We start from the raw sequence: 25,856 nt of genomic DNA, 5'->3' as shown, positions 1-25,856 counted from the left end.
TCAGCCGAACAGACTTTTAAAAGTCCTGATTTTGTGCGCGGTTGCTCTGCCGCTTGCCGGGAGCCGGCCCCTCCCTCCGGGGTCTATCTTCCCGTCGCTTTGGATTCACTTCTCCGCCGGTCCTACCTTTCAGAAAGTGGTTGTTTTTCTGTTTCCGGAATTGCTGTTCTTCTTCTCTTCGATCTGCCGATGGATTTTCAGGTGTTTGCAATCTTTAGATAACCTATCTAGCTGATCTCTGGCTAGCTGAAGTAGTCTCAGCTTGCTACTTCTCCGCCATCTTGACTCCTCCTCCCCACCCCAGCTTTCTTCTGATGTCCATTAGCATGGTACATTGTTTTCTACCCTCTCACTTTAAATCTGGAGATGTCTTCAGATCTAAAATGAGTTTCTTGTAGGCAACATATTGATGGGTTTTGTTTTTTTATCCATTCTAATACCGTGTCTTTTGATTGGGGCATTTAGCCCATTAACATTCAGGGTAACAATTGAGAGATATGAATTTAGTGCCATCGTATTGCCTGTAAGTTGACTGTTACTGTATGTTATCTCTGTTCCTTTCTGATCTACTACTTTTAGGGTCTCCCTTTGCTTAGAGGACCCCTTTCAATATTTCCTGTAGAGCTGGTTTGGTATTTGCAAATTCTATTTTTTTTTTTTTTTTTTTTTGTCCTGCAAGCTTTTTATCTCTCCTTCTATTTTCAATGATAGCCTAGCTGGATATAGTATTCTTGGCTGCATGTTTTTCTCGTTTAGTGCTCTGAATATATCATGCCAGTTTTTTCTGGCCTGCCAGGTCTCTATGGATAAGTCCACTGCCAATCTAATGTTTTTACCCTTGTTTGTTACAGACTTCTTTTCCTGGGCTGCTTTCAGGATTTTCTCTTTGTCGCTAAGACTTGTAAATTTTACTATCAGGTGATGGGGTGTGGATTTTTATTGATTTTGAGGGGGCATTCTTTGCATCTCCTGGATTTTGATGTTTGTTCCCTTTGCCATATTAGGGACATTTCCTACAGTAATTCTCTCCAATATACCTTCTGCTCCCCTTTCTCTTTCTTCTTCTTCTGGAATCTCAATTATTCTAATGTTGTGTCGTCGTATGGTGTCACTTATCTCTCAAATTCTCTCCTCGTGGTCCAGTATTTGTTTGTGTCTCTTTTGCTCAGCTTCTTTATTCTCTGTCATTTGGTCTTCTATGTCACTAATTCTTTCTTCTGCTTCATTTATCCTAGCAGTAAGAGCTTCCATTTTTTATTGCATCTCAATAATAGCTTTTTTTATTTCAACTTGGTTAGACTTTAGTTCTTTTATTTCTCCAGAAAGGGCTTTTATCTCTCCAGAGAGTTTCTCTAATATATTCTATGCCTTTTTCGAGCCCAGCTAGAACCTTGAAAATCGTCATTCTGAACTCTATATCTGTCATATTACCAATGTCCGTATTAGGCCCCCAGCCTTCAGTAATGCCTCTTGTTCTTTTTTTTTTTTTTTTTTTTTTTTTTTTGTATTGAGTTTTTCTGCCTTGTCATTTTGTCCAGATAAGATTTGCTTTTTCCTCCTCTGGAATTCCGCTGTTCTCCTTGGTGAGTGAAGTTGGTCTTGGCTGGGTTTCTTGTTGATCTTCTTGGGGAGGGGTCTATTGTAGTGATTCTTAAGTGTCTTTACCCCAGGCAGAATTGCACTGCCCTTACCAGGGGCCGGGCTAAGTAATCCGCTTGGGTTTGCTTTCAGGAGCATTTGTTCCCTGAGTGCTTTCCATAGAGTTCCAAAGGATGGGAATGAAAATGGCGGCTTCCCAATCTCCGGCCCAGAGGAGCCAAGAGCTCAGGGTCCCGCTCCTCAGTGCACCCTCAGAGAAAAGCGCCCAACCGCCCCCGTCTCTCTGGCCTCTGGTCGCGCTTGGAGAAAAGCGCTCGGTCGCTTCCATCTCCCTGGCCTCCAGCCACGTGCTTGGAGAAAAGTGCCCAGTCAGTCCATCTCCCTCGCCTCCAGCCGCGCTCTGAGCTCACCTAGCCTGTGCCTGGTTCAAGGTAACCCCAAGTTGAGAGCTCACTCCTCAGCTTTGTTGCTGTAGCCGGCTTCCCCGCTCTAATACCTGTGAGCTCTGCGACACTCAGACACCCACAGTCCTTCTGTGACCCCGCGGGACCTGGGGTTACACTGACCCCGCCTGGGGTTACCCCTGGTTTAGCTTCTGGAGCGATGTCCCTCAGTGGAGCAGGCTTTTAAGAGTCCTGATTTAGTGCTCCATTGCTCCACTGCTTGCCAGGAGCCAGCCCCTCCCACCGTGGTCTATCTTCCCGTCACTTTGGATTCACTTCTCTGCAGGTCCTACCTTTCAGAAAGTGATCGATTTTCTGTTTCTAGAATTGTTGCTCTTCTTCTCTTCAATTTCCCATTGGATTTATAGGTGTTCTTAATGGTTATATAAGCTATCTAGCTGATCTGCTACTTGATGTCGTCTTAGCCTGCTACTTATCTGCCATCTTGACTCCTCCTCTAGAGTATAAATGTTCTTACATTTCTAGGTTTACACATGCATCAGAATGAGAAGGTTTTTGCATATATTTCATGTGGAGGATGGGGACAGAGATGCTGCAGGGCAGAAAGGAAAGATACATGGTGCATGTGAGGTGAAGCTGAGTTGCTTTCAGGTCATCCCTGTGAACAGCTGGTTTCACAACAATGATGCAGTTAAAACATTGGCCAAGAGGATGTGAGGCAGGACACAGAGATATCTGTTGTATAGGTCAGAGATGTCTGATATATAAAGATGTCAGCTAGTAAGGAAGAATAAAGATAAAATCATTTATAGGAGGTCAGGCAAAATGAGATCCCACGATGCTTCTGTTGGAATGGTTCTAATCATTCCTCCCCTCAAAAAATTCACTGTCCCCGAATTTGACAACATCGTGACCTGGAGAGGTTGTGAAGCAACTGGAACTCTTTTACACTGCTTATGGAAATGCAGATGGGGACAGCCAATTTGGAAAAGCAGTTTGGCAATTTCTGATAAAGTTAAACATACACTTACCATATGACTCACTGATCTTACTGGGTATTTATCCAAGTGAAATGAAACTTATGTTTATACAAAAACCTTCAGCAAATGTTTATAGCAGCTTAATTATAACCACCAAAAACTGGAAGCAATCCAAATGTCCTGGATCTAGTGAGTAGATAAACAATCTGTGGTGCATCCATACAATGGAATACTCAGCGATACAAAGGAATTGGCTTCTGATACATGCACCAACATGGAGAAATATCAAATGCATTATGCTAACTGAAAGAAGCCAGACTTCCAAACTACATGCTGTGTAATTCCTTTTTTATAACATTCTGGAAAAGGCAAAATCATAGAGTCAGGAAACAGGGCTGAAGTCACTGCATATGAGTGAAGGACTGACCAGCCTGGAAGAAGAGACAGATTGTCAGCATTTTTCGATTAAAGCTAAAGTTGTTTTATTTATATGAAAGCAAAGTTAAATTCATTCAGACATGAGTGAAAGTCTCTATTTGTTTTCCTACTGTTAATACTTTATTATAAACTGGGGAAAATGGCATAGTCACTTAGGTCTTATTTCTCTCTAGGATAGTATATATTCAGTAACAGGCTATGGGCTGTGAATAGATGTAAAAGGCTGAATAAGTCCTTGCCTTTAAAGAGCTCCATTATCTGATAGGATAGACAAGTATAAAATAAATAATATCAAACTGTGATTAATTCTGTAATAAGTGCATGTTTTAGTATGGTGGTCACAAGGACAAAGTAATTGTCTTACTGTGGCTGGATCTGGGAAGGTTTTACAGAGAAAGAGATGCTTGATCTGAGTCTGGAAGAGTAAATAATTTTCTATTAAAATAAGAGGTGAGTAGGGGTAGCAGCGTGTTCCAGAAGTAGAAAAGCTGCTCAAAGCCATGAGAGCCTAAGGGAGCATGGCATGTAGTTTATTATGAGTGGAACAAGGAGGCTGAAGAAAGAAACATTCTTTGACGGATAATGGGGTCTGGTATGTCACGCCAGGAGTTGAATTGTATCTAGTAGATGAGAGGTTGAAAATGATAGCCTAAATATTAAGTTAGGTCTTCATACGCTTGTTTTTAAGAATGTAGGTCTATTTTCAACATTATAATTTTGGAAAATGCCCATCCAAACCCAGGCTTCCAGCTTCTCTTGAAAAGTTGGAACATCTGGTGACCCAGAACTTATGTTTCTATGTGACAACAACTAGCTAGTCAGAAGCAACTGCCTCCCTTAAGTGCCTTAGGTAGAGCATGTGCCTATCTGTCTGGGTACAGCCACCACCTGTTATTTTATATCCACCCCCTTTTAAGAACTGGATACTCACCTGGCCCCGACAGATGTTTGAACTTGTGCCTCTGCTAGACAGTAGGGAACCATTAAAAGCCTTGAGGTAGTGGAGAAATATGATCAGATTTTTCATTATAAAAGGATTAGTCAGACATGATGTTAAGGATGGATTGACATGGGATAAATCTGAAAGTGGGGAGCCCAGTTAGGAAATAATTTTCATGATGTAAGAAAAAGATGATGAAGGTTTGACTGAACATAGTAGTTTTGGTGCTGGAGATGAGATAAAAGAGTCTAGATATATTAAGAAGGATTTGATGACAGGATGGAAGGGGTAAGGAGAGAAAAGAGTCTGGAGTGACTCTTGGCTTGGACAACTGGATTATCTATGATACCATCAACCTAGATAGGGAATATAGGTTCTGAGGGAAGAATAGTGATTCTTTTTTTGAATGCATTACTTGGATTACCCTTCAGGCAGTTGTGTATATGGATCTGGAGTCATGAGTGTGGGAGCTATGAGCATGTTCCTTTGGGTTGAGTCAAAAGGAAAGAAGGAAAAGGAAACCCTGGGAACACAGAGGGAACATATAGGAGGTGGGTTCAAGTAGCCAATGAAGATGTACAATTGGCACTATTAATTCTGACATGTTACTAGCTCTTTAAAGTATGCTTTTATTCAATTGTAAGTTAGACACACTTTCTTGTTAATGTCATAGAATGTCTTAAACACTAATGTAATATTATTCAAGGATCAGAGCCTCTTTCTATGTGATTCATGGAATGCACATGACATAGAGGACTCACACATATAAGAAACCTGGATTGCCATAACTTGTCTTACTCCTCTGAAAAGACAAATTTGTTTTAAATGTAAAAAATGCCCAAGGTGTTTGCAAATAATGATGTACAGAATTATCGGACAGTAGCTTTAGCCCTGTTGTAGCAGATAGGATCTTTTTTTTTTTCTAGCTGGGAGCAATTATCTGTAAGCAGGAAACTTGCAATAGAATGTAAACTTAAAAGACCAAATTCAAATTTCTAAATCTTGTAGCTTAAGTGCCAATTAGATTCACATCATCATGCTTTATATGTTCTATTTAATACGTTTTTATGGATTAGAACAGAAATGTCTCCTTGGCTGAGTAGTATAGAATTTTATGTAAAGGGTCATAGCTATTCCTGTGAGAAAAATATGCAGAATAAGTAATTAGAAGTTTGGGGAAGGTAAGGGAATATATAAATGAGATTCGGTGGAGTTGTCATTTAGAAGTAAAATTGATTAAATCTTGAACATAAAATAAATGAATTCAAAATAATGCACATTGTTCTAGTGTTTATTTGCTCAGAACATTCATTTCAGAGGTTTAGTAAGACTTTATGGAAAGGAATAAGATTTCCCATTTCTATGAACATATTGTAATATCAGTATAGCATCCTGTTTCTTCCTTAGTATCTGTTTGGAAAAAGTTCAAGATGACAGGATTTATCATCTTGTGAATGCTTGAGGAATTATTATGTGTAACATCCATTAACATTTTGGAGGATAATCTGGGTGAGGTCCCTGTGCATAGATACAATGGCACCTTAATTTTCATTTTAACTTTTGTCTTCCTCAGCTCCCCTTTTTTCCTTTTGCTTTTTTTCCCGCCATAAGAAGATAGGGTTTTTTCCCCTCTAATATATTCTGACTGTGCTTTCTGCAGGAAGCACTCAGGCAATATGCATATATCAATATGCACTATATCTAGTTTGAAATATTTATTGCTGAATAACATCTCAAGTGAAGGGGGTTCTGCTGATGATAATGGAAGTCACTTTCCTTTATGATTTTTCCCAGTTAATCTTTTTGTGATCTCTGCTTGACTTATCTTCTTGGCCCCCATATAGGTAAGATAGAATGAGTTTGTGTGAAGAGATTAAAAGTACTGCCAAGTTCTGTAAATTATCTGTTGTTGATTCTCTGCTATATCTAAAAAGAACTGAGCTGATGGGGGAGAACAATGTTCTCCTTGTAAGCTTCCTATTTGGGTCCTAAGAGTTAGGAAATCCATAAACTGTAATCGTTTTTATCACATTCTATAATCATTTTCCTTAATTTTTGTTCTCAGTAGTGGTCTCCACTTCATAGTTTCAAAATCATCTTATTCTCATAAAAAAAAAAAACAACTGTTCCAGTGGTTACTGATCTATGAGAATTTCTCTTGAGGCTCCGTTCATTAAAATAATAACTCTAGGGGCGCCTGGGTGGCTCAGTCATTAAGTAAGTGTCTGCCTTCGGCTCAGGTCATGATTCCAGGGTCCTGGGATCAAGCCCCGCATCAGGCTCCCTGCTCAGCAGAAGGCCTGCTTCTCCCTCTGTCTGCTGCTCCCCCTACTTGTGTGTGTGCTCTCTCTCTCTCTTTCTCACTATCAAACAAATAAATAAAAAATTAAAAAAAAATAACTCTAAGGGAAATATCAGAGCTGTAAGGTATAAGCTATGCTATGTAAGCCTGTGCATTTAAGAATAGTTAACTAATGCTTATTTACACTATGTAATACACATCTTCTACTTTCTCCCTCTAGAAATCATTCCATCCTGAATACAGGAATGGATTCTAGATAACTCCTCTTCTCAGTAATCCCTTTCACTTGTATTAATTAAGCAAATGCCTTGTTAGGCAAATTTTATTTGTATTTTATTTTTAACCATAGCCCAAGGTAAGAAAGCTCAGAATTGCAGAATAAAATATGAAGCCATTCTGGGGTTGGTGTCTTTATAGAAAATCTCAGATACAAAACTACAATTACTGCCAAGCCGAGAGTTGTCTCAACCTTTTATAGGATGTTTGTAAGATCACAGATATCTTGTGGGCACCTGGGTAGCTCAGTGGATGAAGCATCTGATTCTGGCTTTGGCTCAGGTCACAATCTTGTGGGTCCTGGGATTGAGCTATATCAGCCTCCATGCTCACTGTGGAGTCTGCTTGAATATACTCTCCTTCTGCCCCTCCCCCATTCAAACATGAGTGCTCTCTCTCACTCTTTCAAAAATAAATAAATATATATTTTTTAAAAAGGTCATGCTGGGGGGAGGGGGTTTGGGAGAAGGGGGTGGGATTATGGACATTGGGGAGGGTATGTGCTTTGGTGAGTGCTGTGAAGTGTGTAAACCTGGTGATTCACAGACCTGTACCCCTGGGGATAAAAATATATGTTTATAAAAAATAAAAAATTAAAAAATATATATATATAAATATATATATATATATATATACAAAAAAAGGGTCACATATATCTTTATAAAATTTCTTAGAGTATCTCCTATGAGTTTGCATTGTTGTGGATTTTATTGATTACAAAACTGCATAAACCTTGATCTAGAATATAAGTGATATATAAACTAGTTGGAAAGTGGGATGTGCATGTGAAATGGTTAATAAACAAAACCTCTTTTATCTTTTAAAAAAATTAGATGTAATTGACATGTAACATTGTATTAGTTTTAGGTGTACAATAAAAAGATTTGAAAAGGTATATATTGCATGGAATGATTACCACAATAAGTTTAATTAACATCCATCACCACACAGAATTATTACTTATTTTTTCTTGTGGTGACAACTTTTAAGACTAACTCTCTCAGCAACTTTCAAATACACAATACGTTATTGACAACCATAGTCACCATTTTGCCTATTACAAACCCAGGACTTACTTACCTTACTGCCGGAACTTTGTAACTTTTGCCTCCCTTCATCTGTTTTACCTCAACCTCTCCACCTCTAGCAACCACCAATCTATTCTTTGTGTCTATGAGTTTATTTTGTTCATTTTAGATTCCACATATAAGTGAGATCATACAGTGTATGATCTCTGACTTATTTTGCTTAGCACAATGCCCTCAAGGTCTTTTCTTCTTTTTTTATGGCTGAATAATATATATGATATATACATATATATTATATACATATACAAATACACATGTATGTGTATGAGACACATTTCCTTTATCCATTCATCCATTGATGGACAATTAGATTTTCCCCAAGTCTTGGGTATTATAAATAATGCTACAGTGAACATGGTTGCAGATACACTATTTTCAAAATAGTGATTCCGTTTCTGTTAAATAAATACCCAGAGGTGGAATTTCTGGATCATATGGTATTTCTATTTTTAATATTTTATATTGTTTTCATAGTGGCTGCACCAATTTACATTCCCATCAATAGTACACAAGGATTCGCCTTTTCTCTGTATCCTTGAGAACACTTGTTATTTCTTGTCTTTTTGATGTAACAGGTGTGAGGTGAGATCTCATCATGGTTTTGATTTGCATTTCCCTGATGATTAGTGATGTTGAACAACATTTTTTTCATATACCTGTTTGCCATTTGTAGGTCTTCTTTGGAAAAATATCTATTCAGGATCCTGCCCATTTTCAAATTGTTTTCTTTTTCTAATGAGTTGTGTGAGTTCTTTGTATGTTTTGGATATTAACCTCTTATCAGATATATAATTTACAGATATTTTCTCCCATTTGGTAGATTGCCTTTTTGTTTTGTTGATGGTTTCCTTTGCTGTGCAGAAACTTTAGTTTGACATAGTCCCACTTGTTTATTTTTGCCTTTTTTTTTTTTTTTTGTATTTACTTTTGTGAGGCTTATAGCCTAAGCAAATATACAGTTTATGGGGTCCTGGCTGTCTCAGCCGTTATGCAGCCGCATTCGGCTCAGGTCATGATCCCAGGGTCCTGGGATCGAGCCCAGGCTCCCTGCTTAGTGGGAGGCTTGCTTTTCCCTCTCCCACTCCCCCTGCTTGTGTTCCCTCTTTTGCTGTGTCTCTCTCTGTCAAATAAATAAATAAAATCTTTTAAAAATATACAGTTTATAATCTGAGTTTTGGACGCTCATTCATCTATCTAAGAAATATTCATAGAGAAACTACTTTGGGTGAGGCTGTTCCAGGAGTGGGGTTAGAGCAGTTAAAAAAAAGTCAAGTCCTTGTTACCCCAGAGCTTAAAGTTTAGTGAGAAAGACAAGAAAATAAAATCAATTAATAATATTATTTTTTTCAGCTTTATTAAGAAATAATTAGTATATCACTGTATAAGTTTAAGGCATACAGGATGATAATTTGATTTACATATATTGTGAAGTGATAACCACAATAGGTTTAATCAATATCCATCATCTCATGGTCTACAGTGTATCTAAATGTATCTAACAATAAAAAGAAAGAAAAAAAAATTCTCCTTGTGATAAAAACTCTTAAGGTAATATACTTTTATAAGTGATAAATGAAATGAAAATAAATGTAGACAGACTAGAGAGTGATTGGATAGTGTCTATTTTAGACACTATTCATGAATACAGACCAGAGATGGGATAGCAAATGTTGGATAAAATAATTAGGAGGAGGCTCTGAATGACCCTGAAGGAGAGGTGAATGGAGTGAGGATTTTCTAGGCAAAGGCCTGGGACAGAGATAAGCATGAGTGTGTAGAAGTAGGGAGAAGAGAAAGAGGCAAAGGAGGAAGAAGAAGGTGTGGACTGTCTACCCTGGAGAATAACAGGAAATAAGGTCATATGTATGGGTTGAAGTCCAAATATGCCTTTAAAGATTGAATCCTCCTTTTGAATAAAGTCGTGTCCAAGTAAATAGTTATAAAAGCCACTTGAAATGATAACCATTGCAAAGCCCCTATTATTAAATCTTGAGCAAAAATATGTAAGAAATAATGTAATAGACAAATGTATACAGAATAGGTTGAATCAAAGTGACACTGAAGTCAGGAAAAGTCAACTGGAAAATAATTGCAGCAGTCCAAGAACATGGTTAACATTTGTGTAGCACTTATGTTTTCTTATCTCATTTATTATCCATTCAGGATTATTTATTAAGCATCTGTTAGGTGTCAGGTGATATGTAAGATGCTGAGGATGTAATGATGAGCCAATCAGGTACAGTCCCTATCCTTGTGGAGATCACAGTCTGGTGGGGAAGCAGACACTGGTCATGTAATCATAAGACTGAATATTTCATTTTAAACTATGAGAAGTATCTTGAAGGCAAAATAAATTGTTATGGGAATGTGCAACTGGGAAGGAGGAAGCTTTACCTCATAGGGTATAGGGTGGTGGATAAGGCTTCACTGCCAGCATTGGAACTGAAATTTGGAACTGAGTAAGTATTGATTAGGAAAAGGTGTGGGGAAGCAAGGAGGGAAGAGCATTCCAAGCAAAGGAAATGGCATGTACAATATCCACATGGCTGCGGAAACGTGGCCTTTTCAGGGATTTGTAAGATGGATAGGTGCACCTGGAGCACAGAGAATGACTCTATGAGTGGTATGGGGTTATGAATTGGGGCTGCAGACACAGGCAGAGCCAAACCCTGGAGGCCTTATGGTCCCTTATTGGAAGCAGTGGAAACCATTGAAAATGTAGGCAGTGAGATGGGGATGTGGGCATGGAGTGAAATAAGAGCGGATGCCAGATGCATGCTGTAGCATTAGGATGGGAGCTGTGAAGATGGAGAGAAGTGAATGGGGGTCTAAGAGATAGTCAAAGTATAGTCAGCTGGACTTAGCCATTGATTATAAATGGAGTGCCAGGACAAGCAGAATGATTCTTGAGTTTCTGGCTGGTACAAGTTGACGGTGTTTACATAGAAACCCTGTAAGGCATGCATCACTGCTGTCCCATTTTACATTAGTCTAGTTCTAGGTGGTTAAGCAAGGGACTCCAGAGAATGCCATTAATAAATTAGTAGGACTCAAGCTCTGGTTTATTATTGCAAAACCTGGGTTTTCTCATCTATATTATGCTTCTGGGTTGATTGCAGAAGGAATAAGGGCTGTGGCTTAATGATGGCAACACAATAACTCTTGTCTTTATATTACAGAGTCATAGAATTTTAGCATTGGAAGGAAGTATAGAGAACTTCGTACTGTATTTTTGAAGCTTCTTTGACCATAGCCTACAATGAGGAATGTATTTTATATCACACACACACACACACATACACACTCACACAAATGGAAACAAAAATTTCTTGAAACTGTGTTACTATAATAATATGAGATGCACTCTGATATTTTCTATTCTGTTTTCTTTTGTAAGAAAACACTAGTACCCATCCACAAAATCAATTTCATTATCTACTAATGAGTTGTGGCACTGTTTTGAAAAAGTGAACTACTCTTCTTCATTTTTTTCAATGAGGACTTGAGGCCCAGAAATAGGAACTGATTTCCCTGGATCTCATAGCCAACAGGCAAGTGATTTCCTGACTGTTAGCCCCATTTTCTGACAATAATATACAGTTTAGCTTTGTCAGCTTCATACATAAAACTGACTAATAGTTTTCTGCTTATTGACATTTAGTTTGTTCCCTTCTCCACAAGTTTTGGTTTACACTAAAGTTAAGACCCTGGAGGACCCAATTAAATGCATCTTTGCAAGACTTTATTTGAAAAGCAAAGGACATGAAACAGTCAAGATAATGGTGAATAATCTTTGAGATTCTGCGAAAGACTAATAAAAAGCCATGGAAAATGGAAAGTGGTTATCAAAGTGAGGTGATAAAGAATACACTTATGAAATAACCCAAGAAACCAAGGGGGAAGTTATGAAACCAAAAGAAAAAAAAAACAAGTCTTTCTGCTAAGTAAAAATGCCAAGGAGAGAATGGAAGGCTTTAATAACATACGCAAAATCACAGGTACCGTATTTCATGAGTAAATTTAAACAAGAATGGAACCCATGAGATTAAAAAGCTTAGGTAATTTTGAAAAATAGTAAGACAATTGGAAAGAACTTAATGAAACTATTAGATTAAGATTTAATAAAATGAAAATTTGAAATTTACTCAGCTGAACTGAATCTAGAAACTTATAGGAATATTGAAGGAGAAGACAGAGAGCTTACCATTTTTTTAACACATGACTTCTCATTGCTAGAAATGTGAATTAGTGACTGAAAATCCTGACAAGGTTTTCTGGATATTTTCCCTGTCAGGCAAGCAGAGATGGAGCTGTGGAGGCATGGAAACAACTAGGACTGGGGAAATTAAGAATTAAAAGTCTCCTGTGGGGGAGTCAGAAAACGGTAGCATGTGTGGTGGGCAGGGGTGTGTGTGTGTGTGTGTGTGTGTAGTTGAGCATGGTTGCCTTTTCTTTCTAAAGATCAGTCCAGCATGTGTGGTGGGCAGGTGTGTGTCTGTGTGTCTGTGTGTGTCTGTGTAGTTGAGCTTGGTTACTTTTCTTTCTAAAGATCAGTCCAGTGTAGGGAAGGGGAGATGTTGTCAATTTAACTGCCAAGGATAGTCTCAGAGCCTTATCTGTGCATTTCTCAAGTAGTTCTTGAACTGTTTTTAAGTACCAGATGCCATGATAGGCTCTGTAGAGAGGTTATAGATAAAACAAATTTGGTCCCTGCCCTTAAGAAGTTTATAGCCAAGTTGGAAGTACAGGTAAATGGTTTAATGCATGCTGTAATAGAAGAGTGGGACAATGTGCTAGGGAAATGGAGAAGAGACACCTAGCATGGACATGGTAAATTAGGGAAAGCTTCCTGGAGCAAATGATCTCTAAGCTCAGACATGAATAAGGATAAGTAGAAGTTAGCCAGATGAAGTGTGAAGAAGACAAGTTGCTTGTTTCAAAGATTACATCATACCATGAGTTCAGTGTCTTTATAAAGCATGGGGCTGGCATACAATAAGCCCTCATAAGTGGCAGTTTTTAATATTTTATTGCTGCCGGTTATAGGTAGTGGTCAGACAAAGCTTTTCCTGTATAAGACAACACACATGACACAATGTTTCCATAAATATGAATGATAGAATTCTATATTAATATTTGTCTATTATTATTTAACAGGCATATAAAATACTGTTATTTCTCATTGCAGTTCATTTTGCTTGCAGAAGAAAATTGCAGGTGTCATATATTGCAGTCTCTCCATATAACAAAAATGTAAAACAGAATCAGGATAATATAACTTAAAGAAATCATGAAGTCATCTGATCCAGTCCTCCCCTTTAACACACAAAAAGACTGGGTTAGCCATTTGCTCAAAGTAACAATATTATTGGTTAGTGGCAGAGATAAGACAAAAAAGGAGATGTTCTGCCAACAGTTCATTATTTGTTTCCTTCATACCACATTGCCACTTGTAGAATTTTTTCAAGGCCTTCAACTTTGCTGTAAAATTGTGTTACGTTTGTTACCTTGATATTAATTTCCACTATTACCTTTGAAGTTTTGATGCGCTTTTAAAAAAATTGTTTATTTTTTTTAAATTTCTTTTCAGTGTTCCAGAATTCATCGTTTATGCACCACATGCAGTGCTCCATGCAGTACATGCCCTCCATAATACCCACCACCAGGCTCACCCAACCTCCCATCCTCCTCCCCTCCAAAACTCTCAGTTTGTTTCTCAGAGTCCACAGACTCTCATGGTTTGTCTCCCCCTCCAGTTTCCCCCAACTCACTTCTCCTCTCCAGCTTCCAATGTCCTCCATGTTATTCCTTATGCTTCACAAGTAAGTGAAACCATAGGATAATTGACTCTCTCTGCTTGACTTAATTCACTCAGCATAATCTCCTCCAGTCCCATCCAAGTTGATACAAAAGTTGGGTATTCACCCTTTCTGATGGAGGCCTAATACTCCATTGTGTATATGGACCATATCTTCTTTATCCATTCATCCTTTCTAGTAGTTTATTTACTCTGAGAATATGTGTATTTATTAATTTCACTTGAACAATTTTACTTTTACATTAAGAGCAAGGAATACATATAATGCTACTAACCATTTTCATTTTAAGCCCTTAATTTATTATTTGCAGTAGATGAACATATTTTAAACCCCATTTGTTCTTTGTTGGGTTAAGATTTCATTCAGACTGTACCTTTGCAGGAATATTAAGGTATTAACTAAAGACCTGGGAAAATAATCTGTAGTTAATAATCTAAATAATGCTCTCCTTCTAACATGCACCTGACTGCCACGGTGGTAATGTTCTTTCATGGGTATTATTGTTGCACAGTTATGCTCACATGCTCTGTTTAAAGCTATATAATTAGCAAACCACTAAAATGTTCTTCTGGGCTATTCTTCCTTTTGCTCACTGTTCACTCAAGAGTCTTCTATATTTTAGCTTGTTGTAATAATATTGATTCCTTTGCCCACCTGCCAGCTTTCTTATTCTTGGGCATCTGAAAAACACCATAATTGGTTGTCATTCTCTCCACATGGGAGCCATCCAAATCCCTTGACTGCCTCTGGGAATCCATTGGATAAGGATTTTTTTTTTTTCAATGGCACCCGCTTGCCACCAGATTCTTCACTGCGTCCATTGTGCATTCTGAAAAGTCCTGTTTACCTTACTGCCTGGAAACCGATTACTGCAGAGCCTGTTTCTTGTCAAGATCTCACAACTCTAACTACTTAGGATATAATGCTACCTTCAACAACCTTCTCTCCTTTATTCTTTACCTTTTTTTTTTTTGAGTGTGGTTATAATTACAGATGATATTGTAGGTTATTGATTTCAAGCAGACCTCTAAGGGGCCCTAACGATTCTCATAATTCCAATATTGGGTGCAGCAATTTAGCTTCTAAAGGTTGATGCTGACTTGCTTGAGAGTCTTTTCGCCAGAATTTCATGTATATGTGTGTTATCTGACATCTTAACCCATTGGCTTTTGATTGCTGAACTTCAGTTTGTTTCATGATTTTTTCGGTGTGTTTGTCCTATTTCAAAACCTACCATAGCCTCTCAAACAGTTTTTACTTATGTGGACTTAATATAAACTTAACCAGCTAAGAAAACTTAAAAAAATAACGACTACCATAATCTTTTCTTCTCTGGAGAACAGGAGAAACATCATTTAGACTTCCAAATACAAAGAGGGGTAAATTGGCTAAATTGGTGAATGAAGTGTGTTGCTCCAGTTTTATTGGTCTGGTTTTTGTTGTTGTTATTATTATCATTATTATTTTGCTATACTTGCCTTTGGAAACAGACATCTTCTCCAATTATAGATATTTGCTTATGCATTGACTTCTTTTTTTTTTTTTTTAAAGATTTTATTTATTTATTTGACAGATGGAGATCACAAGCAGGCAGAGGCAGGCAGAGAGAGAGGAGGAAGCAGGCTCCCTGCTGAGCAGAGAGCCCGATGCGGGGCTCGATCCCAGGACTCTGAGATCATGACCTGAGCCGAAGGCAGCGGCTTAACCCACTGAGCCACCCAGGCGCCCCTATGCATTGGCTTCTTTAAGTCTTAAGCATCACATATAATCACATTATAATTCCTGGGTTAGTCTTCTTTTTTTTTTTTTTTTAAGATTGGGACGCCTGGGTGGCTCAGTTGGTTGGGCAGCTGCCTTCAGCTCAGGACATGATCCCAGCGTCCTGGGATCGAGTCCCACATCGGGCTCCTTGCTCAGCAGGGAGCCTGCTTCTCCCTCAGCCTCTGCCTGCCGTTCTGTCTGCCTGTGCTCGCTCTCTCTCCCTCTCTCTCTGAAGAATAAATAAAAATCTTAAAAAAAAAAAACAAAACTTAAAAAAAAAAAGATTTTATTTATTTATTTGACAGAGATCACAAGTAGGCAGAGAGGCAGGCAGAGAGAGAAAGAGAGAGAGAGAAGCAGGCCCTGCCGAGTAGAGAGCCCGATATAGGACTCAATCCCAGGACCCTGGGATCATGACCTGAGCCAAAGGCAGAGGCCTTAAACCACTGAGCCACCGAGACACCCCTATTCCCATGTTAGTCTTAAAAGGTGAGAAGAGTAGTTCTAAAACCCAAGCTTCTTTCTACTGAAATTTATAAAACTAGTAGTCTTAGTACTCAGAAAGGCTAAATTTATGCTACTTTTCTTTTCATTAGTTCAATGTGCCTCAAATCTCCCTTACTACTGTCTGAGAACCTTGAGACTACAGTATTTTATTATATAAACCTCTTTGTACATACATTATATCTTATGGTTTCTTTATTTTTACAGAATTTATTTTACAAAATTTATTTTTACAGAATTTTTAGAATTTTGAATTTTGGAAAAATTTAAACATATACAAGTCTATTATCACTCAATGGCAACAATTATCAAATCATTAATCAAATTGGTCTTATGTATACTGATACCCTTGAGCATTGGGTAATAGTGAGCAAATCCCCAGACATCATACCATTAGATCTGTTAGTATTTCAGTATATACCTCTAAAATTAGAGAGACTCTTTAAAAAAGCATAGCTAGGGGTGCTCAGTCAGTTGAGTGTCTGACTCTTGATTTCAGTTTAGGTCGTGATCTTGGGGTTGTGGGGTTGGGTCCCCCATCAGACTCTCTGCTCAGCGAAGAGTCTGCTTCTTTTCTTTGCCCTCTCCCTTTACTCCTCTCCCTTCTCTCTCTCTCTCTCTAAAATAAATAGATAAATCTTTAAAAAAATTAAAATTAAAAACCAGAACTATGTTATAATCATACCTAAAAGCTTCAACAATATTTCCTTAATAGTATCAACTAATCAATATCCAATATTTTTGTTTTATAATTTTTATTTAGTTTATTCAAATCAAAACCAAATATAATCTATACATTGCATTTGATTACTATATTTCTTAAATCCCTTTATCAATAGTTCTCCTTCCTTTTTTCTTGCAATTTGTTAAGGTCCTTTAATGCTTTTCAAATTTCAGTTTTGTTGATGACATCCCCATGTAACTATTTCTCCATTAGTTGAATTTCCCATAACATAATAGATAGGTCTAGCAAGTTGATGATATTCATTTCTATTTTTTGGCAAAAATACTTCAAGGAATGCTGTATATTTCCATCAGGAGACCAAAATATCTTCTTGTTTCTCTGTGATGTTAACATCGTTCAGTTGTTACCAGCCTGATTCTTCTATTATAAAGTTTCCCATCTACTATTAACATGAAGTATTTAGTAGTCATTGATGATCATAAACAAGGATTTATGATTTCATTAGCTGTTACAAAATGGTATGTTCTAATACATTTATTTCTTCTTCATTTATTAGGTTTTGTCTAAAAATGTTTGTTTTGGTAAATTACATAGAAGGTAATTATTGGGCATCTATGATGTGCCAGTACTTTGCTAGACGGTATAAGAGGAAGACAAAATACATATGTATCATGAACCCTTCTGTAATTAAAAATCAAACATTATGCTCAAAATGATTAGAGAACACCTATGGTATGGTAAGTGAAATAAAAAAAGAGAAACGATTATGGTTTGAAGAATATTTCATGGAAGAAGTGGAACATGTACTGGGCCAAGAAGCATTCAATGAAGTAGGGGGAAATGGAGGGTGTTTCAGATGGGAGAGCAGTTTGGACCAAACCATGAGGCTAAGAACAAGAATGATCACATATGGAAAGGCACAGGAAGAAAAAAATCTATGTAGAGATTACAAATTAGTTAAATTAAAACAAAGCATTGATTTTGAATAAGAAAAATAAATTACTTAAGTCCTATTGGGATAAATTGGCATCACCCCATGAAATCTGGCATTTTTCTCAATATATTTGGCATAGACTTTGGGTGAACAAAAAAACTACAGCAAAGTGGCCCAGAAAAAATCAGTACTTTAGAAATTGATTTGTTTTAAGTAAAACTCATCTGATCTTAAGAAATATAAGATTGCCCAAATCACATGTAAAATGTAAAGAATTAGTTGTTTTGATAGGTGTACACAGTAATAAAAAATACAAACTATAGCGATACTTGTGGTTCCACAGAACAAACCAGGATATTTGAAAAAAGAGGCAGTTTCACAGGGCTTGTGAGGGTGGCAAAGTTAAAGATGTTCAGTTTAATTTTGAAAATATTGTATTTTGAGTACACGTGCAAATAGTAAAGACCTTAAACATTTGTTAGGATAGAGTTGCAGACAAAAAGGCAAAGCTGATATTGTGCACTTTAGTCATACACACACAGAAGTGATAGGTTAACTCATAGGAGACACACATAACAAACATAGAGAGGCTGGGTTCATAGAAAGAGACTAGCAATAGGAGCACCTGGGTGGCTCAGTCTGTGAAGCGCTGGACTCATGATTTTGACTCAGGTCATGATCTTGGGGTCATGAGATTAAGCCCCAGGTCAGGCTCTGTTCTCAGCATGGAGTCTGCTTGAGATTCTCTCCCTCTGCCATCACTCACCACCACCACCACTCATGCTCTCTAGCTTTCTCAAAAAACAAAACAAAACAAAAAAAAAAGGTAGCAGGAGAGAGTTGAGATGAGAATGGAGGATGGACAGAACAAAGAAGAGAGTAGGATACATTAGTAGAGAAGCAGAAATAACGTTGTGGGTCAGGAAGGAAAGAACTTTAATTGGGAAGAGATGGTCAGCACCACCATCACTAGCAACATTTGACAAGACACTTGATTTTAATACAGTATGTTACAGATGGAAGATGGCTTACAGGAAGGAATGGTTTGAAATTGAGTGGAATGGTTTGAAATTTGAATGGAGTGGGAGATCAGGACAGAAGACATGTGATCTTATCCTAGGAATGGGCTTCCAAAAGAGATGGTAAATATAAGGACTAGGGAAAGCAGCAGATGGGGAAACCTAGGTGTGTCTGAAAACCAAGAGTCTGAATTTCCTTGTTTTTGGGGGTGGGGAAATCTATTTATTTATGTTAGAGAGAAAGCACATGTGAGGAAGAGAAGGAGCCAGGGGTGGGGGAGAAAAGCAGACTCCCTACTGAGCATGGACTTCCCCCCCACCTTGCCCCGGGCTCCATCTCACAACCATGAGACTATGACCTGAACCGAAATCCAGAGTTGGGCACTTAACCAAATGAGCCACCCAGTCGCCCCTCCTTGGTTATTTTGGTAAATAAGACAAAGTATATTTTTAGAAAACAAACTTAGAACAGTGAAAGTGTACAAAGAGCTTTACTATTTAGTCACTTTAATTCATTATATTTTAGGATATTTTATTTGTTCTATTCTCATTACCATAATGAGTCATCCTTATATCAAACACAAGATATGAGGTATTAATTTGGAAATGCTAGTTCCTTTCTTTTCTGAAAAGAATTCTGCATCCTCATCTTCCTTCTTTCTGCTTTCTTAATTTTCTTAAGTATATGTAGAACATGTAAATGTTTGTTTCTATTTTGTTAGTTTCATTGGTTTGCTGCCTACAAAGAATAACACATATTTATTGAAAAAATGTCACTCACCACAGAAAGGCTTAAAGAATAAATTTTTTGAATTTCATGAAATGATGCTATTCAGAGATAACCAGTATCATTATTTTGGTAAATCTCCAAGTCTTTTTCTAGGTATAGATATAGAGATGAATAGGGGAGGAGCAAGATGGCAGAGGAGTAGGAGACCTAACTTTCCTCTGGTTCCAGGAATTCAGCTAGAGAGTTAACAAACCATTCTGAATACCTACAAACTCAACAAGAGATCCAAAAAAAGAATAGCAGCAATTCTGTAGTCAGAAAAGAGACCATTTTCTGGAAGTTAGGACTTGCAGAGAAGTGAATCTGAGATGATATATGGGACAATAGACTACAGGGGGTGGGGCCAGCTCCTGGCAAATTATTGGGCAGCAGAGCACAAAATCAGAACTTTTAGGAGTCTGCTCCATGGAGGGACATCACTCCAGTGGCTAAGCAGCAGAGTGGAATCCTTTCAGTGTGGTCTCAGGATCCTCAGAGTACTCCCAGGTATCAGAGTGGGGAAGCTGGCTGCGGAGATGGAACTGAGGAGTGGGCTCTCAGCTCAGGGTTGCCATAAACCATGGTCTCCGGGACAGTTGGCCACTACTCTTCAAGCAGAGACCCAACAAGCAGCAGCTCTGGAGTGGCACAGGAGCATGCTGTAAGAATATGCTAGGTTTGGAGACTCCAAATGGGCCATGTGCCAGAGATAGAAATGCTCAGTCACAGGCCAGATGAGTTCAGAGTGCAGCCCGAGACCAGAGAGATAAGCATGATTGACTGCTTTTCTCTGAGGAGTCACTGAAGAGGGGGGGCCCGAACTCTCAGCTCCTCTGGGGTCAGAGATTGGGAGGCCACCTTCTTCATTCTTGTCCTCCAAAGCTGTATGGAAAGCATTCAGGGAACAAAAGCTACTGAGACCAAAACTGAGCAGATTAATCAGCCTGGTCCCTGGCAAGGGTGGTTCAATTCTGCCTTGGGCAAAGACATTTGAGAATCACTGCAACAGGCCCCTCCCCCCAGAAGATCAGCAAGAACATCTAGCCAGGACCAAGTTTCCTTACCAATGAGAACTGTAGAACTCCCAGTGCTAGGAAAATACAGCACATAGAATTCATGGCTTTTTCCCCATGATTCTTTAATTTTTCAAAGTTAAATTTTTAAAATTTTCTTTATGATTTGTTTTTCTATTTTTAAAATCTTTTCCTCTTTGCTATATTTTTAAAAATATTTTATTTATTTATTTGAGAGAGAGAAAGACAGACAGTATGAGAGGGGAGAGGTCAGACGGAGAAGCAGACACCCTGCCAAGCAGGGAGCCTCATGCGGGGCTTGATCTTGGGACTCCAGGATCATGACCTGAGCCAAAGGCAGTCACTTAACCAACTGAGCCACCCAGGCACCCTCCTCTTTGCTATTTTAACCAACATCTTATCAATCAATACCTTTTTAAAAATCTTTTTTAATTTTCATTTTTATAGTCATATTCTATCCCTTCATGTATTTAACCTTATTTTTTGTATATATAAGCTTTTCTTTCTTTAAACTTTTTGGGATAGTTTCTTCTAGTAGACAAAATATACCCTGAATCTAGTGTATGGCTTTGTTTTAGTCTCCCATCTGATCACATTCTCTCCTTTTTTTTTGTTAAAAAATTTTCCTTCTTTTATCAACCAACTTATTATCTTATCAATTCCTTTTTTAAAATCTTTCTAAATTTTCATTTTTATAGTCTTATTCTATCACTTCATCAAATTACCCTTGTTTTTGTATATATATGTTTTTCTTTCTTTAAAATTTTGGGAGGCAGTTTCTTCTAACAGACCAAAAGTGCACCCCAAATCAAGTGTATGGCTCTATTCTATTTGCCAGCCTAGGCATATATATATTTTTTCCTTTCTTTTCCTCCTAATTTTGGGTCTCTTCTGATTTGTTTAGTGTATATTTTTCTGGGGCCTTTGTTACCCTTTTAGTGTTTTGTTCTCTCATTCATCTATTTTGCTCTGGACAAAATGACAAAGCAGAAAAACTCACCTCAAAAAAAGAACAAGAGGCAATACTGACAACTAGGGACCTAATCAATACAGACATTAGGAAGCCATCAGAACTAGAGATCAGAATGATGATTATAAAGATGCTAGCTGGGCTTGAAAAAGCATAGAAGATACTAGAGAATCCCTTTCTGGAGAAATGAAAGAACTAAAATCTAACCAAGTTGAAATTTAAAAAGCTGTTAATGAGATGCAATCAAGAATTGTTACTGCTCGGATAAATAAAGAAGAAGAGAGAGTTAGTGATACAGAAAACCACATGATGGAGAGTAAAGAAGCTGAAAAAAAGAGATAACTGCTGGATCGTGAGGGGAGAATTTGAGAGATAAGTGATATATAAGATGAAACAATATTAGAATAATTGGGATCCCAGATGAAGAAGAAAGAGAGGGGGAAGGGCAGAAGGTATAGTGTAGCAGATTATAGTGGAGAATTTCCCTAATTTGGGAAAGGAAACAAGCATCAAAATCCAAGGGGCACAGAGAACCCCCCTTAAAATCAATAAAAATAGGTCCACACCCTGTCATCTAATAGTAAAACTTACAAGTCTCGGAGACAAAGAGAAAATCCTGAAAGTAGCTTGGGACAAGAGGTCTGTAACCCACAACTGCAGAAATCTTAGATTGGCAGGAGACTTATCCACAGAGACCTGGCAGGATAGAAAGGACTGGCATGATATATTTAGAGCACTAAGTGAGAAAAATATGCAGCCAAGCATACTATATCCAGCTAGGCTGTCATTGAAAATAGAAGGAGAGATAAAAAGCTTCCAGGACAAACAAAAACTAAAAGAATTTGGAAACACCAAACCAGCCCTACACGAAATAACAAAAGGGGTCCTCTAAGCGAAGACAGAGCCTAAAAGTAACATATACCAGAAAGGAACAGAGACAATATACAGTAATATTCACTTTACAGGCAATACAATGGCACTAAATTCATCTTTCAGTAGTTACCCTGAATGCAAATGAGCTAAATGCCCCAATCAAAAGACACAGGGTATCCGAATGGATTAAAAAAAGAAGACCCATATATATGCTGTCTACAAGAGACTGATTTTAGGCCCAAAGACATCTCCAGATTTATAGTGAGGGGCTAGAAAATCATTTACCATGATAATGGACATTAAAAGAAAGCTGGGGTGGCTATCCTTATATCAGATAAATTAGATTTTTAAACCAAAAGCTATAAAAAGAGATGAGGAAGGACACTATATCCTAGTTAAAGGATCTGTACAATAAGAAGATCAAACAATTTGTAAATATCTATACTCCTAATATGGGAGCAACATATTAACAATAATACAATATGGGAGAAACACATCAACAATAATACAATAATATAGGGGACTTTAACACCCTCCTCACTGAAATGGGCAGATCATCTAAGCAAAGGATCAACAAGGAATAAAGACTTTACATGCCATACTGGACCAGATGGACATCACAAATATATTCAGAACATTCCATCCCAAACAACAGAATACACATTATTCTCTAGTGCACATGGAACATTCTCCAGATTCTCCTGGGTCACAAGTTAGGTCTCAACCAGTACCAAAGATTGGGATCATTCCCTGCATATTTCAGACCACAGTGCTTTGAAACTAGAACTCAATTACAAGAGAAAGTTGGAAGGAACTCAAATGCATGGAGGCTAAAGAGCATCCTACTAAAGAATGAATGGACCAACCAGGAAATTAAAGAAGAATTTTAAAAATTCATTGAAACAAACAAAAATGAAAACACAACTGTTCAAAATCTTTGGGATGCAGCAAAGGGGATCCCAAGAGTAAAGTATATAGCAATACATAGATGTTATTTTATGTTGAGATCATAATATTAGTGTAGTTTTGCACCTGCTTTTTTGCATCTAATAATATGTTGTGGACATTATTATGTCAATGAATATAGGTATAGACCATTCTTTCTCAATGGCGGTCATTGCATGATGTATCAGAATTAATTTAAGACATCTCCTGTTGCCAGACATCCTGTTGCTGTGAATGCGTGAATGAATGTTTAGTTGTCTGAGTTTTGATTGATCTTGGTGTTTGACATGGAATCAATTAGACTCTTTCCAATTTTTCTGCTTAAGCAGCACCACAGGGAACCCTCCTGTGGATACATTTTTGTGCACTTATCCAACTGATTGTTTTCTTTGAGTAACATCCCCAAAATGTGGTTGTGGGTCAAAGGCTATGCATATTTTATATTGTGATACATATTTATTTACATATTGTCCAGTGTCCTTTAGAAGTGCAGTACTAAGTATGCTTCTACCAATAATATCAATCAATACCCAGAAAGTTCTTTTAAATGTCTTAAAATTTCATAGGATCATTTGAGAACTTTTGAAAACTGATTAGAAACTTGAACTGTCGTTTCAGAAAAACAAACCTGTGCAAAAATAGAGAAATTTATACGTACTATTTTTGAGAATTCATAGATTCTTTGAAGTCAATTCACAGACTCTTTAGGATCTCAGTCCATGAATCTAAGTGAAGAATCCCTGAATGAGATGATTTTAAAGTTGCTTTCTCTTTTAACACTTACACACACTTGCACACACACACACACACACACATACACACACATCTTACATACACATCATGCACACGCCACACACACAATTTTAATGTGTATTTGGAAAAGCTTTGACACCTGCTTGATATAGAACATAGTCTTATAAAACCTCTGTAAAATCACTTGACTGGGTATAGTTATTGGAATGAATTTCCATTTATTACAGGTTCTTCAATGGCGAGCCCACCAGGAAGAGGTAGCACAATTGGAAATGGAAATTTCTGCCAGAAGAAGAGAAAAGGAGAAGGAGAAAGAGAAACTTTGGAAGGAGAAGGAATTGTTACAAAGAGCAGAGAAGAAAAAGAAAGTATGAAATCTGCTATTTCTGCAAACGTGTGAATGAATGTTTAGTTGTCTGAGTTTTGATTGATCTTGGTGTTTGACATGGAATCATCATAGACAGTTCTTAGAAAGATTCATAAGGTTCTAGTAGAGTCTTGCTTCAGTTCATTTAAGCTTCAAAATTTGTGGATATGGAGGAGAATCCACTTTATTAACCTGCATGAGCACAGGTACTTGTAGTTAGAAGAAAGGCCGTAGGGAAAGAAAAGTCGGGGTTTATGACTTGTTAAGTCTTGTTCTAAGTAGGAACATGCAAAGACAAGAGGATACCAGGGTAACATTTTGGTTGACTGCAGTGTAGCAACCAACTGTCAAAAGAGGTCTTTGCTGGCAAAATACATCGTACCAAGGTCAGAGCAGCTTATGGCACACCAGAAAGCCCTTTAAAGAATTTACTTCCTGACTTATTATTTGTTAGATTGTTTGTCTTTCATTTGCTGACACAAATTCATCACTCTACTTTTGAGCAAACATTTGCTTCCCAGTTTTCAAAAAATTAATCACAACACTTATTAACAGCTTCAAAATGATTGCTGATATTCCATGGAAGGAAAAAAGTGAATTTGAGATGGGATTTTAAACATGTATCTAGGGTATTTATTTAGATGTTTTTGTTTATTTTAACAATGTTTGTGGTGTAAACAAACACATTAGTACTCATCACCTAGCACTGAAACTGTTTAAGGTTTTTTATTCTTTTATAGATTTATTTTATTTTACAGGTAAAGTTGAAGTTCTCTCTTGAGGATGTACTGAGTACCATTTTCCTTCTTACCTCCTCAAAGTCAGTCTCGATCATAAATCTTATTCCTATCTTTACAGGCCATCAATTGCTTTTAACATTTTTTTTTTTTTTAAGATTTTGTATATTGACTTGACAGCAAGAGAGCACAAGCAGGGGGAGGAGTGACAGAGGGAGAGGGAAAAGCAGGCTCCCTGCTGAGCAGGAAGCCTGATGTGGGGCTGGAATCATGACCTGAGCAGAAGGCAGACACTTTACCGACTGAGCCACCCAGGAACCCTGCTTTTAACATATTTTAATATGTAATTTGTGACTTTTACATTTTTTCCTGAATACTTTGGGACTGTATCATTCTGTGGCATGTACTTCTTCATTTAACCTTAACTTTTGAGATACAGCTATATTAATAAACAGAGATGGAGTTCACCCCTTTCCACTGTGATATACTGTTTCTTTTTTTTTAATTTTTTATTTTTTAAAGATTTTATTTATTTAAGAGAGAGACAGTGAGAGAGAGCATGAGCGAGGAGAAGGTCAGAGAGTGAAGCAGACTCTCCATGGAGCTGGGAGCCTGATGTGGGACTTGATCCCGGAACTCCAGGATCATGACCTGAGTCG

General features: G+C 37.7%; 1 protein-coding gene across 3 annotated transcripts in view; it reads left to right on the top strand.

Moving 5' to 3' along the window:
• The window catches only part of CCDC148 (coiled-coil domain containing 148), a 237,428-nt gene that overhangs the window by 134,909 nt on the left and 76,663 nt on the right, over positions 1 to 25,856 (top strand). For all 3 annotated transcript variants that reach the window (XM_059394002.1, XM_059394004.1, XM_059394003.1), the window contains one exon: positions 24,321 to 24,461. In XM_059394002.1, the coding sequence (XP_059249985.1) occupies positions 24,321 to 24,461 (141 nt within the window). The remainder of the gene's footprint in view (positions 1 to 24,320; positions 24,462 to 25,856) is intronic.

This window comes from Mustela nigripes, chromosome 3, assembly GCF_022355385.1.
Source record: "Mustela nigripes isolate SB6536 chromosome 3, MUSNIG.SB6536, whole genome shotgun sequence".
In the NCBI taxonomy this organism is placed as follows: domain Eukaryota; kingdom Metazoa; phylum Chordata; class Mammalia; order Carnivora; family Mustelidae; genus Mustela; species Mustela nigripes.
Note: the sequence above shows the minus strand (reverse complement) of the source record. Positions and strands in the feature narration are given on the sequence as shown.